The sequence below is a fragment of the Venturia canescens genome, chromosome 1 (genome assembly GCF_019457755.1).
Source record: "Venturia canescens isolate UGA chromosome 1, ASM1945775v1, whole genome shotgun sequence".
NCBI lineage: Eukaryota > Metazoa > Arthropoda > Insecta > Hymenoptera > Ichneumonidae > Venturia > Venturia canescens.
The window spans coordinates 18597888-18612263 of NC_057421.1; the positions used below are offsets into that span (position 1 = coordinate 18597888).

At 38.4% G+C, this 14376-nt stretch overlaps 1 protein-coding gene across 1 annotated transcript in view; it reads left to right on the forward strand.

Annotated features, from left to right (window-relative positions):
• The window catches only part of hh (hedgehog signaling protein), a 60284-nt gene extending 46300 nt beyond the window's left edge, over positions 1-13984 (forward strand). Inside the window, exons 3-4 of the mRNA XM_043430552.1 lie at positions 5716-5977; positions 10212-13984. Of these exons, the coding sequence (XP_043286487.1) occupies positions 5716-5977; positions 10212-10987 (1038 nt within the window). The 3' untranslated portion in view covers positions 10988-13984. The remainder of the gene's footprint in view (positions 1-5715; positions 5978-10211) is intronic.
• The last annotated feature ends 392 nt before the right edge of the window (positions 13985-14376 follow it).

A 14376-nucleotide genomic window follows, 5' to 3' on the forward strand; every position in this document is an offset into this window, starting at 1 on the left:
TCGGATGCTTCAATTTCTTTTGTTCGATCGTGCCTGTAATGCGAAAAATTAATGTACGAGAGCTTTTCGGCAATTCTCTTTCAATCTTGAGGAATATATTGAGAGTGCATGGGAGGTGTTTAGCTTTGAAGGGAAGAGATTTATTGTGTGCGAGACATTCGTACTTTTATACACCTTTTATATAAGATGCAATTTAGACAGAAGTAAAAAAGTTCTTCAAAAGTCTTGGGCTAGGGCGGGGATTTCCGTTGTTCGAAAAAATTGTTCTCCATATTTTCTCCCGTCAAATTTAATGGTCTGGTTATCCATTATATTTCACCGCAAATCGATTTTTCCTTGTGCCGGACCCACGAACTTTGGAACATTCTTTCAATACCGCAAACTGATGACTTCCGCTCGCTCGGCCTTGCGTTCGCCTTTTTTCAACACATCATCCACGCATGAATGCGAGTCGTTTTACAAAAAATGTCAATTCAGTGATTTTTCCTCGTTCACAGGACCCATCGAATTTTTCACTGCTGTCTGCAGCTAGAAACAAAATCCAATTTTTCATTATCGCATAACTATTCCAACTCTTTCCATCCCAGTTGAAAATAAGAATGATGAAAAACTGAAAATTCGTTAAAATCACTAAACATTCGTGCCGCACAAGCCGCATAGAAGAACCTCGAAAGAGTCCTGTGAACTCCTTTCTCTTCCATGACCTTCGTCGGCCATTTTATTTTCTCCGGACGTACTCAAATCGTGAATTAAAGTGAAAATTCAGTTGACTAGTCTCAAGCAACAATTTTCGAATAATTACCTAACCAAATTCTCATTAACAAGAAAATTAATCGAAATGAGAGCCCCCTCAATAGCTCTGTTGCTCAACTAATAACGACCAAGTTCTTTTCGTTCTTTTTTTCAACATTATTTACACTGAAACAGCGAAAATAAATGAAGGCACAGCATTACGTGGGCTTGCAAATGTATATCACGTCCCCATAGAACCTTTAACTACAACACCTTTGAGAAAAGAACGATGCAAAAGCCAAAATATTAGTAAATAGATGTGAAGTCGGGAGGAGCCTTTTGGGTTCTTGCTCGTATACGTATCTCTACGTACCCCGCTGGGCGAACAGGGGCACCCCATTGGGAGATCCAGCACACGGCCATTCCCGAGGTACCATTTGCGCCATTCTTTCTTTTCTTTATAAAGTACACGGAGGGGCAAATAAAAAAGTGCACATAGAGGGCGCTCATATATGTTTGTATTTTTGACTTAATATTTTCTCTCATTCCTCCCCATCACTTTCGTTCCTCCCTCGGTCTTAGCTGCATTTCGTTCATACGTACAAAGATGTATTAACATTTTGTGGTAGATCCTTTTTTTCCAGAAAGATGCGCGAGAAAGAAGCACGCCTAATTTGTCGCTCAAAAGCCAACTTTCGTTTCTCCACTTTCGTGAAAGTTTTTTCATGTGCTTTCACTGTGAAAATATGTATTTTGAAAACGTTAAGAATAGAACGCTCTTAGGAATTCTCCATTGTGCACTCTTGCGAAAAAAAGCTACGAGAACGTCCCGCAGCTCTGACACGTGGAGCTCCTAACTCAGAAACGTCAATTGTCAGCCACCATTGTACCACGCACTGTGTGAATTTTCATTCGACAAATATGAGCAGCACTTTTCACAATAATGGAGGTCACGTTTGTAACACGCCCAAAATTTGTCGCCGAACGGGGATCACCCCTCGGGGAATTTCGTGACGAATACGAAGGATGACTTTGCACCATGAAAACTCGTCAATGACATTTTGCAATTATGTTTTTATTCTGCATGACAAAAGGTCTGTTAAAAGTCGATTTTGAGACAATTGTTCATAAGAAATAATAGAAAAGTTGTCTTCAATCGCTACTCACGAATGACTGAGTGTTCAACAATTTAAATTTGGTCAAACAAATTCAAGCTAGGATTGGAGTCAATTAAGGAAGTTAAGCAGGAAATAGTAGGACAGAAAAATATGAAACTCTACAGAATGTTAAATTATGATGTAAAAGTCATTCGTAAAAATTTTTGAGGTCCGTGGTGGTTTGTAGCTCGAAATATCTGTAATTTCTTTTCTGTCTCGACGAGCCACTTTAAGGAGGGTGGATCGCGACGATACAATGTTGCCATACTAAAGCATGTTAAAAATATTAAGAATTTCATAAAATTTGGTAAATGTATTCTTTAAAAACATATAAGACGGTCTAAATTTTTTTAGATTTTTCTACCACATAGCTCTCGAGTAATTGAACACTAAAGTTCACGTGTATAAGCATAGAGTTTACATATATACAGTTATACACCTCGTGCATAAGAACTCCGATTTAACGCTCAATTATGCGATAACCATGTGGTAAAAAAATTTGAAAAAAAAAATTGTATTTGTACACAAGATGCCAAAGAATGTTATCACCAAATTTTATCAAATTTTGATTATTTTGATTTCGTGATCCACCCTCCTTAACATGGCCTCTTATGAGAAATCATGAAGTAGCTGTTTACATTTTTCCCGCAATATCTTCGTTATTATTGATGGATAGGATGGAACGAAATTTGAACAGTAGAGAAATAAAATATTTCCAATCATTTATCCGGCTTTAAATTTATCGAAGGTGTCTTATGACAGAGGAGTAATTATTAAGGCATGACACTCGCTTCTTTCCAGACCGTTACTAGAGATGTTGTGACGTCTCGTATTCGAGGTTGTGTGCGCGCAATTTGAATGTGTGTATCAGCAATGTATGTGCAGACTGGCAAACACGTTCGAAAACTTTTTTGCTAAAAGGACATGAGTCAGAATGACTATTAATATAACAAATTTAAAAAGAGATTGAAAAGTACTCTTTGCTTTCCATACATATTTTGGTATAAACGCAAAGTATTTATCTTGAGAACTAAAGTATTCCACACTGCTGATGAACTGTCAATGACATCTGATATGTTTTTGAACAGACATAAACACGCCTACATGAAAACCAAAAGCAACGTTGACAGATGAACTACTACTCAGGTCAGACGATGGTCTAATATTTCGATCACTAGTTAGGTAACTGAGGGGATCGAAAAAAACAAAAAGATTTACGACGCTGAAGTTTGCGACGTTGGAGTCCAACGAAATTAACGATAATAACATTCGCACCAATTATTTATTTCACGAATCATTGGTGTAGACTGAAAAACTAATAATTGCAAATTAGGCAGGTAACAGAATTGAAAAACGACTGGAATTGTCGAAGAGTTTATTTAGATCATTTCGTTGGACTCCAACGTTGCAAACTTCAGTGTCGTAAAAGATTTTCAAACCACTTGAAAGTCAATCCAGGCACGTGTCAAGATAGTCAAGATAAGCCCTGCGTTCGGCTCGCGTAAAGTTTATTTATAATGGTGTAAATCAATTTTCCTTGGTGACTTTCTTTGACGTTGAAGCTCGAGGGAATTAGTGCTATTATTGAAAAGGTGGCAAGCGGGTGTCGCACGAGAGGATACAAGTACAATTGAATAAAAATGAAAATAAACGAAGCTCGACACACGCGATTTCATGTGGCTATACATATTTATATGTGCCTTTGTGTCTGTGTGGGTAAACGCTTTATAAAACATGGCAGAGTATTCTCAACGAGACCGCAAGAGCGCACGAATGTCCCTCGTTATTGTCCGAGGAGGCTAATCGTTACCCCGCGGGTAATCCATTCAAACTGTACCGGCATGTCACACTCCCCCTGGGACCTTTAATGGACACCGTTTGTCCTCGAGGAACTTTACTAACACGCACATTCATACTTATATACGTATACGTGTACAATAGTTAAATGAACGATACGGCGGCGGCGGCGGCGGCGTGCGAATGACGAAGTGAGTCCCGGAGACCGTGATCCCCGACGCGGTCTCTCGTATACGCGTACATTCCCTCTGATCCCGTAATCCCGAGATAGTCTTCAGCACGCAGTTTGTAACTCGAACTTGCTCTCTGCTCGAAAACAACTTTTCAAATCGACTTTCCAACCCTCCCTTCCTCTCTTTCCCCCCCGTACTTTTACCCTCTCGCGCGCATTCTTCGCGACACACAACGACCACCACGATAATGATGGGAATAATGCAGGGGACCAGAGAGCCGGAGACCGTGCAGAAGAGTCTTTGCTATCAATGGAGATCGTAATTGATACAAGAAATCGTATTAACGCGTAATCCTCTTTGGTGTCACGAGAAACTTATGAGAAAAATATCAAAATATCGAGCACGATCTTAAGGATGATTTTGAAAAATGGCGATGAGAACAGAAGCAACGACAAAGGCAACGGTCGATCGCGGGAATCGGCGAGGACTTCGATAATCTATAAAATCGAAGTGATTTTGTACCGCGGAAAAGCGGTTTTCGGAGGAGAAAGCTTTTCACGTGCGAGACCCATACCGTGATACGGAGCCCATCCGGATAAATATTCTTTCGAATTTCTCATAGTTCAACGTATATGTTCACAGTTGTGGAGTGGAATAAGAAATAAATATTGTCCGGAGGCGGCAAGCGAGGGTTTTCCCCTGTTGTGGCTTTTAAGGGATTAACTCTCAGGCTTACACAGGTTGTCGCTTCGTTTCTCTCGTTGTCGTCACCAAAAACGAAGTGCTTCTTTCTCGACGCGGAGAGTCGATGCCGCGACCGCGGCAGGGTCTTGATGTAGCAGTCGAGTTGAGGAGAAGAAATTCACTGCACAAGAGATCGAACAGAAAAACTCGAAAGTTTGGGAACCGAACGCAGGCTCCGTCCTAATAAGATCGCGCCAAAAAAAAAAACCAGAAAAATGTACCCAGATGAAAAAAGATAGAAGATTTTGGCTTCTATTTACAAGGATATAGGGAAGTTCTCTCAGCCCGACAAAGCCGCCTTTCTTCGCTATTTATACTCTTGTTTGCCGCCTGATTCGCCACGGACGCGAGGCCTTCTTTTTAACTGCGCTTCGTATACCTATAGCCAGCGAGCCCCGCTCCGTCCATCACTCCACGGTCAAAACAAGCATTTAAGTTTCCACCAGGTTCACGCTCCTTACCTGTCCAAACTTGGACTCACGTACACATATACAAACGTCTTTCCCGAGACCACCCCTGCTGCTCCGCTTTTTTCTCTCAACGAGAAAATGAAAAAGGGAGGATGAAATACGGAGGGGACGAGAGGAAAAGCGAAAGATAGTCCGCTCAAAACATTCCTCACATCCTCCTATTTTTTCTCTTGTTCTTCGCCGCCTACAGCTCTCCATTCATTCTTCGTTAACTTTTGCCCCTTCAAACTTTCAACTTTGCCTCTACTTTCACTACGAGCCATTTCCTTTTTGCTGTATCGAACGTTCCGTATCACGCGTTCACACCAAATTCAAATGGAACTAACCAGCCTGAAGGCCCAATTGAAATAAACATCGTCAGGGTTTCATGACTGAGCAAAGTTCCAATAATCCATTTACTTGTTCGATTGATTGTGATGCACCAACCGAATCGATTGGTGAATAATCATCAAAAATTATATGAATTATAATTGTATTAGCGAATTGACAGGAACTCGAAAATTTCCAATCCACTCAGCAGCTAAATATTTGTGCAAATTGCAAGATACGACGTTTCTTTCTCCGTAGGATTTCAAAAAATTTCATTAATTTTATGTCCTCATAGAAGAGCAGCCATAAAAATATTTCCAATGATTTTTTCAGAGGTGCAAAGAGAAGCTCAATACGTTGGCGATTTCCGTAATGAATCAGTGGCCAGGAGTGAAGCTTCGCGTCACGGAGGGCTGGGACGAGGAGGGCAAGCATGCGACAGACTCGTTACATTACGAGGGACGTGCCGTCGACGTTACGACGAGTGATCGGGATCGTTCGAAATATGGGATGCTAGCGAGGCTCGCCGTCGAGGCTGGATTTGATTGGGTCTACTACGAGTCAAGATCGCACATCCATTGCAGTGTAAAATCAGGTTCGTATTCGAGATTTTTATTTAATTAGACGAAAATAAACTCGAGACGTTCATAAACGAAGGATCAATCGAGCGATGAATTCGCAAATTTTTATCAAACCAAGATCATCAACTGACATCTGTATAAAAATAAATACTGGGAAATCTGAAAATCCTCTCGAAAGTATCTCATGCACACGAGGAAAAAATAACTGACCAAATGAGATAAAATTCTCAAAACGTATTTTAAGAAAGTATACGTGTGTTTGTATGAATATGAAAAAAATACAGTGGATTCGTGTGTTGAGTATTAAAGAAAAATCGTAAACTCGAAGTCCCTCGATTTAAATTCCTTGAATGAAAGAAATTCGAATGCTCAGACCTAACCCCATGTGTTGGCATCGAGATGAAAAGGCTGAACGTTAAGTCTCTGATTTAGTAGAAAACAGTAATGCGCCTCGTCACATGAGAAAAAAAAACGAAAAAAAATGAGTGAGAAATCCGGGAAGGCAAGTGTATTTTCAGACGTCTCTGTAACATATACTTGTACACCTTCCGGTAAATTCCCATAACATTCTGTTAATTCATCGATAATTCAACGATATGTATAAATCACGTTGGTTCAATGGACCTCCCACCCGAATAACGACGCCATAGAATTTTAAACAAGCCACACGACGGTGCACACACAATTTGATCACGGAAAGTCCCGCGACATGTTCCGACACTGGAATCCTTGTCGACGATCGATCGTTAAACGACAAGTTGGGCCTTGAAAATTCGATGGAAGTTTTACGAAACTTCGAAATGAGTATTTGCAAAAAATGAAAAAAAAGCACGTTTTTTTCAACACTTTTCAACGTCGGTGGGATCCTCACGTGTGGATTTTTTCGTCGTTGAAAATAAAAAATTCTAGAACGACGTTTCTCTGACGGTAGACTCTCATCGATGTACGATAAATGTTCCAGCGAATTTGCGAAAAGTGACACGATTTCGTAACACACTTCCAAACGCCATTTGGAGCTGTCGGAAGACTCGTACGAAGTAGATTTAATTTCCGCTCGTCGCCTTATCGCGCGCCGTCTCTTCGCGAACGTACCCCGGTCCACGATACGAAATTTTATTTTGCTGCACGAGTTATCCGGTAGGGAAACTCGATCATGGATACAAGACGAAAAAAACGATTAAACTGAATAATTTTCTTTTCGAAGATTTTGAAATAAAGTTTTGAGTCACGCTCAAAGTTAACGTGTTTGAAAAATCGGAAATTCACACAAATCCATACACTACTCACCATCTGTAAATTCTACAGAAGTGTGTAACATTCAATTATTGTTGACGTAAATAAAAAATTGAAATAACCGCATCTGTCTACGCGGAAAACAGATTTCTGCTTAACCGACTTACCGACATTTCCCTCGGGATCGTTGACAATAAAGGAGAAATCCTTGCGCGGAGAAAACACACTGACGCTGTTGGCGCTACAGCTTGCAAGGATAATGAGGGGAAATAAAATTTCTTGACTATTACCCGATGGTACGAGGAATATCGAACGGATATTTTAGTCGACAAGTATACCTTAAATATTCACGTAACGAAGATTATCGGTTTGAATAATGGATTTTTAAATTCAATTGCCATGGGAGTCGTCGGCCATGAAAATGGCTCCATTCAAAAAGTTTTGAAGCGAGGGCAAAGCAAAAAAAGTGTTGGTTTGAAAGTCTTTCCGAAAGATTGGATCGGAGAAAAATGAATCGGGAAAATGCATGACTGTGACTCCAATTCCAATTCTTTCGTCAGTCAGTCTGCAGCGAATTCTTGAATCAAAAGTTTCACCTTTCAAATTCCCACGCAAGAGGTTCAGGAGACTCCCACCACTTCACCCGAGAGCTCATGCATATTCATATAAATTGATATCCAACGCGATATCGAGTCCTGGATAAGTAGATTCGAATCGGTCACAGGGATCATCGATAGAAATCATTAAAATACAAAGTATGCGTATTTTAAATTCGCCGAATCGAGCCTCGGGTGAAGTTTTTATCGAGCAAAAAAGCAGCATAAATTATGAAAACTAATCGCGATCTTATATGAAATTATCGACTTCGAACTCGGAGAGTCCGAACGTCTCACCTCACGGGCAATGGCGGACACAAGAATTTTTAGCTACTTGCGCGTGTGTATAGTTTGAGGAAAAGCGTAATTGAAGCAAAGATATTTGTCGCATTATCACATTTTACACTCGTGAGCATCCAACGCAGGATTAACGTTCGAGTGAAAAATTGTTCGAAAACAAAGCAAACATAATTCCATATTGCGGTACAGAATTTCCGGAATAATTTTTAATCCGCGTCTAATCGGAACTCGCTGATTCCGAGCGCTTTTCACAAGGCCCCCGAAACGTTGAAAAAAGCGTCGACACATACTCGAGGGATGAGTCGAGCCCAGCTAGAGTCGATTAAGGAATGATATATGTACATTCAGACATACACTGAGAAAAAAATTTGGTTAAAACACTTGAAAAATGTTCAGTTTAACTAAAATATTTAGTCCCGTATACGCACGACAAAATATTTATTAATTTTCACAAAATATTTAGATAATGATTCAAATAAATAACGATTTGGATTAACAATATTGAGAGTTATGTGACGATATTTGGGTTACTCTAACGTCATATTGTGTTGCTTAATGCATCCGAAAACTAGGAATACATACAAAAAAAAGTGTTTCGTATCAACAATAGAAATAAAGAAAATCAACTATTTGACCAGGCAGAAATTTAGTTGGTTAGTTAAGAAATAAGCAAATCCGTTTCACTAAATTATACATAAAATATACTGAACTTTCCTGTGAGGTAGACATTTGTAAAGACTGATTTGACTCGTAATCGATAAGATTTAGTAGTTGAGCTACTCGAAGAAAAAATCCGACTATCAAAACTATTTATTACTGACTAGTATGATTCGATTTACAAAATATTTATCGTTCTCACAAAAACCGTTTAGATACTTCAGTACTCGATATTCAAATAAATATATCAAAAAAGTATATGCGAATTAAATAGAAATAAACAAATTTTTCGAGTTCTTCGAACAAAAGATTTGGTTTCACTCGTTTAGTTAATTCGCGTAAACAAAAATTAAGTGATAAATGAACTATTCCTTATTTATCACAAATGGAGGTTAGGTAGATCAAGCAACAAAAATATCAACCAAAGACATTTAGTTGTCACAACGATTTTTTTTTCTCAGTACGTACTTAAGACACACGTAACGTGGTATCGATGATGACTATAAAAATGTCAAAGAAAAAGGAAAGGATCGTTCCGATTTGACGCGTCCGATATAGCGACTTGCGCCTTTATCTCAGTCAGAAGCCGATATAGTAAAACTTCCCACGGTGAAGCATCCCGCATAAAAACTTGTCCGCTTTCATTTGCGTCACCACTTTTGGGATCAGAGACAGCCACCGCTTTTATATTCACATCTCTTTTTCTCTCTCCGTTCTTTCGGTCCGAAAGATCTTTCGACGCCACCGCGAGGCTCGAGACACCTCAGGGATCCGATTACCTGATCGAGAGGACCCGATTGTCTCCGATATCTCGAGCTGCTCGCACCCCGACTCGCGTACGCCAAAAAAATTCGAGACACTATGCGCGAGTGCGTGTCTTATGGAACTGAAAACGAAATTTCGCGACACCGCCTATACACTAATTTCCTCAGACCTATTCCTGTTTCAATAACCTGAAAAATTTTTGTGAATTAATCAATTTACTCGATGGAGAATGAACAAAAATTACGTTGGAAGCAATTGGTTTACGGTAATGAAATTCTCATCGATTTTATGCTCGATTTACGTGAACCGTTTTCCCAGAACTCCTTTATGAGTCCGCATTCCATTCGCCCAATTTTCACTCATTAATATTTTATCCCGGGTATTGAAACCCACGTTACTGCAGTTGAATTTCAATATTGCTCAATTACGATCGCAATGACTGCAGATTGAATTGAATTTGATGAAAATTACAATCCACGAACGTTGCTGCTATGCTCGAAAAAACCGTCTGCGAGATCCGAGCGAAGAGAGACCATTTTCGGAAACGTATCTGCGAAAAAATTTGCCGCCATTTTGAACGATTCCTTTTGCCTAATAAATGAAATAGTGACGAATGTCTAGATATTTTGTTCAAAGAAACTTGACTTTGGTGCAAGTGAACGCGAACTGATGAATCTTTTGTTTGGTTCCATTACAGAATCGTCGTCAGTGGGAAAATCGGGTGGTTGTTTCCCGAGTAAGAGCATCGTCAGGACGGAAGGAGGTTTGGAGAAGCCGATAGAAGATTTGAGGATCGGCGAGATGGTGGCATCGCTGGATTCCCGAGGCGACGTAGTCTACAGCGAAGTGATAGCTTTTTTGGATCGGTCGTCGACGGAGAAGCGCCAATTCGTTCAATTGACAACCGAGACGGGACGGAGGTTGACACTGACACCGGCCCACCTTGTTCCTGTGGAAGGTGGAGATGAAATATTCGCGGCGAAAGTCAAAATGGGAGATCGTATATTAGTGCGGGACGTTGATAGGTCGTACGAGGACACGAGAACGAATGAAATCCCATTAGAACGTTTGTACTGGGACCGTGTTATCGAGACAAAACTGGTGTTGAAGTCGGGCGTTTACGCCCCGTTAACGAAAGAGGGCACTCTTATCGTGGACGATGTCGTCGCTTCGTGCTACGCGCTCGTCGACAGTCAAAGACTCGCGCATTTCGTGTTTCTACCGCTGAGGCTTTACAAGAGCATCGAATCCATGTTCTTTGGCATCGCGAGGCACTTAACGAGGAGCAAATACGTAACGAGAACCTTCGAAGACGCGAGAACCCGCGTCATGGCCAATGAGATCGAACTCGATGACAAAGGAAGGTACAAACCTGATGAACCGAGCACGGGGGAACAAGGAGTTCATTGGTACGCCTCCTTTCTCTACACCATGGCGTTTTACGTACTTCCAGAAAAAATGCTTTACGCTTAGGGTCACCTCTGACTTGAAAATATATTTAAAACGAAATACACAGGCGAACACATTTATTTAAATATTCAAGATATGAAGATGTCTGTAGATATATATATGCATGTATGCTCGAGATGAGAATCATTCGAATGATTAAATAACGCGCGTTACTTTTTTGGCACGAACGCTACAGATACGCGAATCAATGAACAAACAATTTCTACAATTTTAGCAATTTGAAATGATAAGATTTTTTGGAAAAACGTTGTTTTTGTTAACGGGACAAAATCAAGACTTCAAAATCGTATCAACAACGAACTGATGCCGAAAATATTTTTGAAAAGTCGAATCATGATGCGAAGTGTCAAAGAAGTAACATTGATTTGGCAACGATTAAGAATTTTGTGTCAAAAAGCATATTTGAAACGTTGGCTGGATAGGAATTTGTAAAAAACAAAATTAATCAAAAAATTTGACTCGAATTAAAAAAAGATTGGATGATTCTACGTTTCCGTCGTTCGGTTTAAATTAGTTTATTTTATTTTTTATTTTTATTTATTCGCAGTAGCATAAGTAGGTTCATTACTAAATTTGAAAATATCATAATGCGTAACGTACGTTAATATATGTATATGAACTTGTAGTATTACAAAGAAGATGCTCGAAAACAAAATCCATTTTTTGGACTCGGAGAATCATAAAAAAAATCAACGAGTTGCGAATGTCCTGTACTCTGGCAAAGTTTGTTTTCTTAAGAGAGAAAAAGACAGAAATGAGAAATGGAGAGAGAGAGAGAGAGAGAGACGAATTCTCTCTAGCATTCATGTACATATACAATATGGAAAAATTGCTGCATTGGAAACGACGTCCGAAATGGGCTCGCGACGTACTCCAACCATCATTTTGCATGCACTCGGAATGAATTATCGCACGAAATTGTATTCCGCACATTAACTCGAGCCTCCACTCCTCTTTGAAGCCTCATACACACCCCCACTGTGTGGCAGATTTCAAAAGCAATATTGTAAACCTCTTATGAAGTCAGTGTGCTCACAAATTTCAACGTCAAATAAATTGCAACCATCATTTCTCAAAATTCTCTTCTGGTAGAAAAAAAAACTCGAAAATGCAACAAAAAGCGACATTAATATCGATTTTCAAACTGTAATTTGTTGCTTTTTTCACTGGACAATTTGATTAAACGAAAGAATTCATAAATCACATAGCACGAAACGCTGATTTTTTTCATTACTTTTGTGGATAGTTTTTTTGAGGAAAAATTTACACAATAAATTTGCGATCTGATACTTCGTTACTGGGAAGAAATTTACCATGTTTTATACTCGAAACGTAGTGAATTATTTTTCTCCGACTACTCACTTTTTACTGAACGTTTAAATATTTTATTGCCGATAAAATATTGGCGGTCCAAGAAAAATTGTATCGAATTGTCCATATTAAGGTGGTGAGGGAATAAGAAGAGTGGAGAACAATAATTGGAGGTTCGTAACTGTATCGAGGAGTGAAGACTTTTATGACCAGTGTAAAGTTGCTTTTTGTAATTCAAATTAATTCGTTTCTCGATTAAATGTAAGTGAGAAAATATGCTTAATCAACTTGGTTAGAATAGACTTTGATAAGACTAAATTTGTACATGATCCAAGTAAAATGAATTTATCGTCGGATAATATCTGTTTGGCTCACGAAATTGGCCAAGTTTGTTTCTCGAATCGAACAGATTTATTGGGAGATATGCAAGCCAACGTTCAGTTTTGACTGTGCGAGTGAACTTTGTAAAATAATAAGTCAGTACGAAATTGCGAGGCGGATTGAAAAAGTAAAAGAAATAAAAAGAGTATAATAGAAGGATAATCACGAAGAAAAACGTACCCACGCTTTTTACAATCATATTTATTTCGTCCTAGACGCCAAAATATTATTATTTTATTGGGTCTTGTTTTTTGTAACCCGGTGGACCATTATCATCAACACTCCGTGAACAAATCATTCATGTTTTATTGAAAAAGAAAAGAAAAAGCACAAACATAAAACTCACGAGAGAAAAAGTGGTGAACAGACTTGGTCAGAACTCCCATTGAGAAAAAAAAATCCACAAATTTTTCTAGATAATAATGCATCCGTAATGTAAATACTATTTCCCATTTCTTGATCAAAAAACACGCGAATCATTCATTATTGCTTTTATGCTTCGTTATCAATGCAATGAACGATGGAGATGTGAATCATTGTTCAAAGTTCAATGCTTAGATTTGATTGACACGACTAAGAACCGTTCATTTTCATTCGAATTCTCACTCCAATGAACAATAAACAAAATAAGCGAACAAAAACATTTACACTTGAATCACAAACTACGATTCATCGTATCGAAGCTATCATTGTAAATATTCCTTTCACCCCCGTGCTGTATACAATTTTAACGTTTATTTCACTCGATCCCCGAGCCATGAACGTATATGTATACAAAATAGAGATAAATAAATATTATATATCCCATTATTTATCACTTACGACAGTCCAAGAAGGATTCTTGAAGACGAGAAGATACGATCATTCGACGACACTCGTCGCTGTATATTAAAAAAAAAAAAAAAAACAAAAAAAAACAAAAAGATAATTATGAAGTTACTTTTACTAATAGAACGATTATCGTAATCGCGCATATAGTCGTAATTTATCATTGATCGCGATTCGCTAAAAAATTACAGAAGGGAAAAGATCATTAAAAAAAAAAACGAAAAAAAAAAACAAAAAAAACAGGCCACCACGATTTATATGAATACAATTATTGAATGTGCGACTTTATCCTAATAATGTATTAATTATTCCTACAATGCTTAAGTTATACACGAGATAATACGTTATTATATTATCTATGTTCAATTACTCATTATCTATTCTCAATACTTTTATTATTATTATTTTATTATTAATATTATTTGTACGTAGCGCCACAACAAATTATAAATTATGTATATATCAACTTTAAACTGAATTATACTGTGAAACGAAATTAAACCGATGTTATGTTACTTTTTTCATCGTTCCTGCCGAAAAGATATTGTTAAAGTGGTTCATGGAAAGTCTTGAAATTTATCCAGAGTTTAAATGAATAATCGATTGACACGCATATCACATTTTAAAAATGCACAGGGTTATAGGGACTTTGCGTGAAAAATTGTATATCTTTCCATATTACGAATGAACGCTTCTAACGATGTTTATGAAAAAGTACACAATAACAATGAAGTATGAAGTAATGAAGGTCTGGGAAAAACTTCGAGATGATTGTCTTACAGGTTGTCTTAAGATATACTGCGTTAAAGATTGAAAAATATTGGTAAAATGAGCACTCGTAACCTCGCATTTGCTGATTTCAGCATTTTATT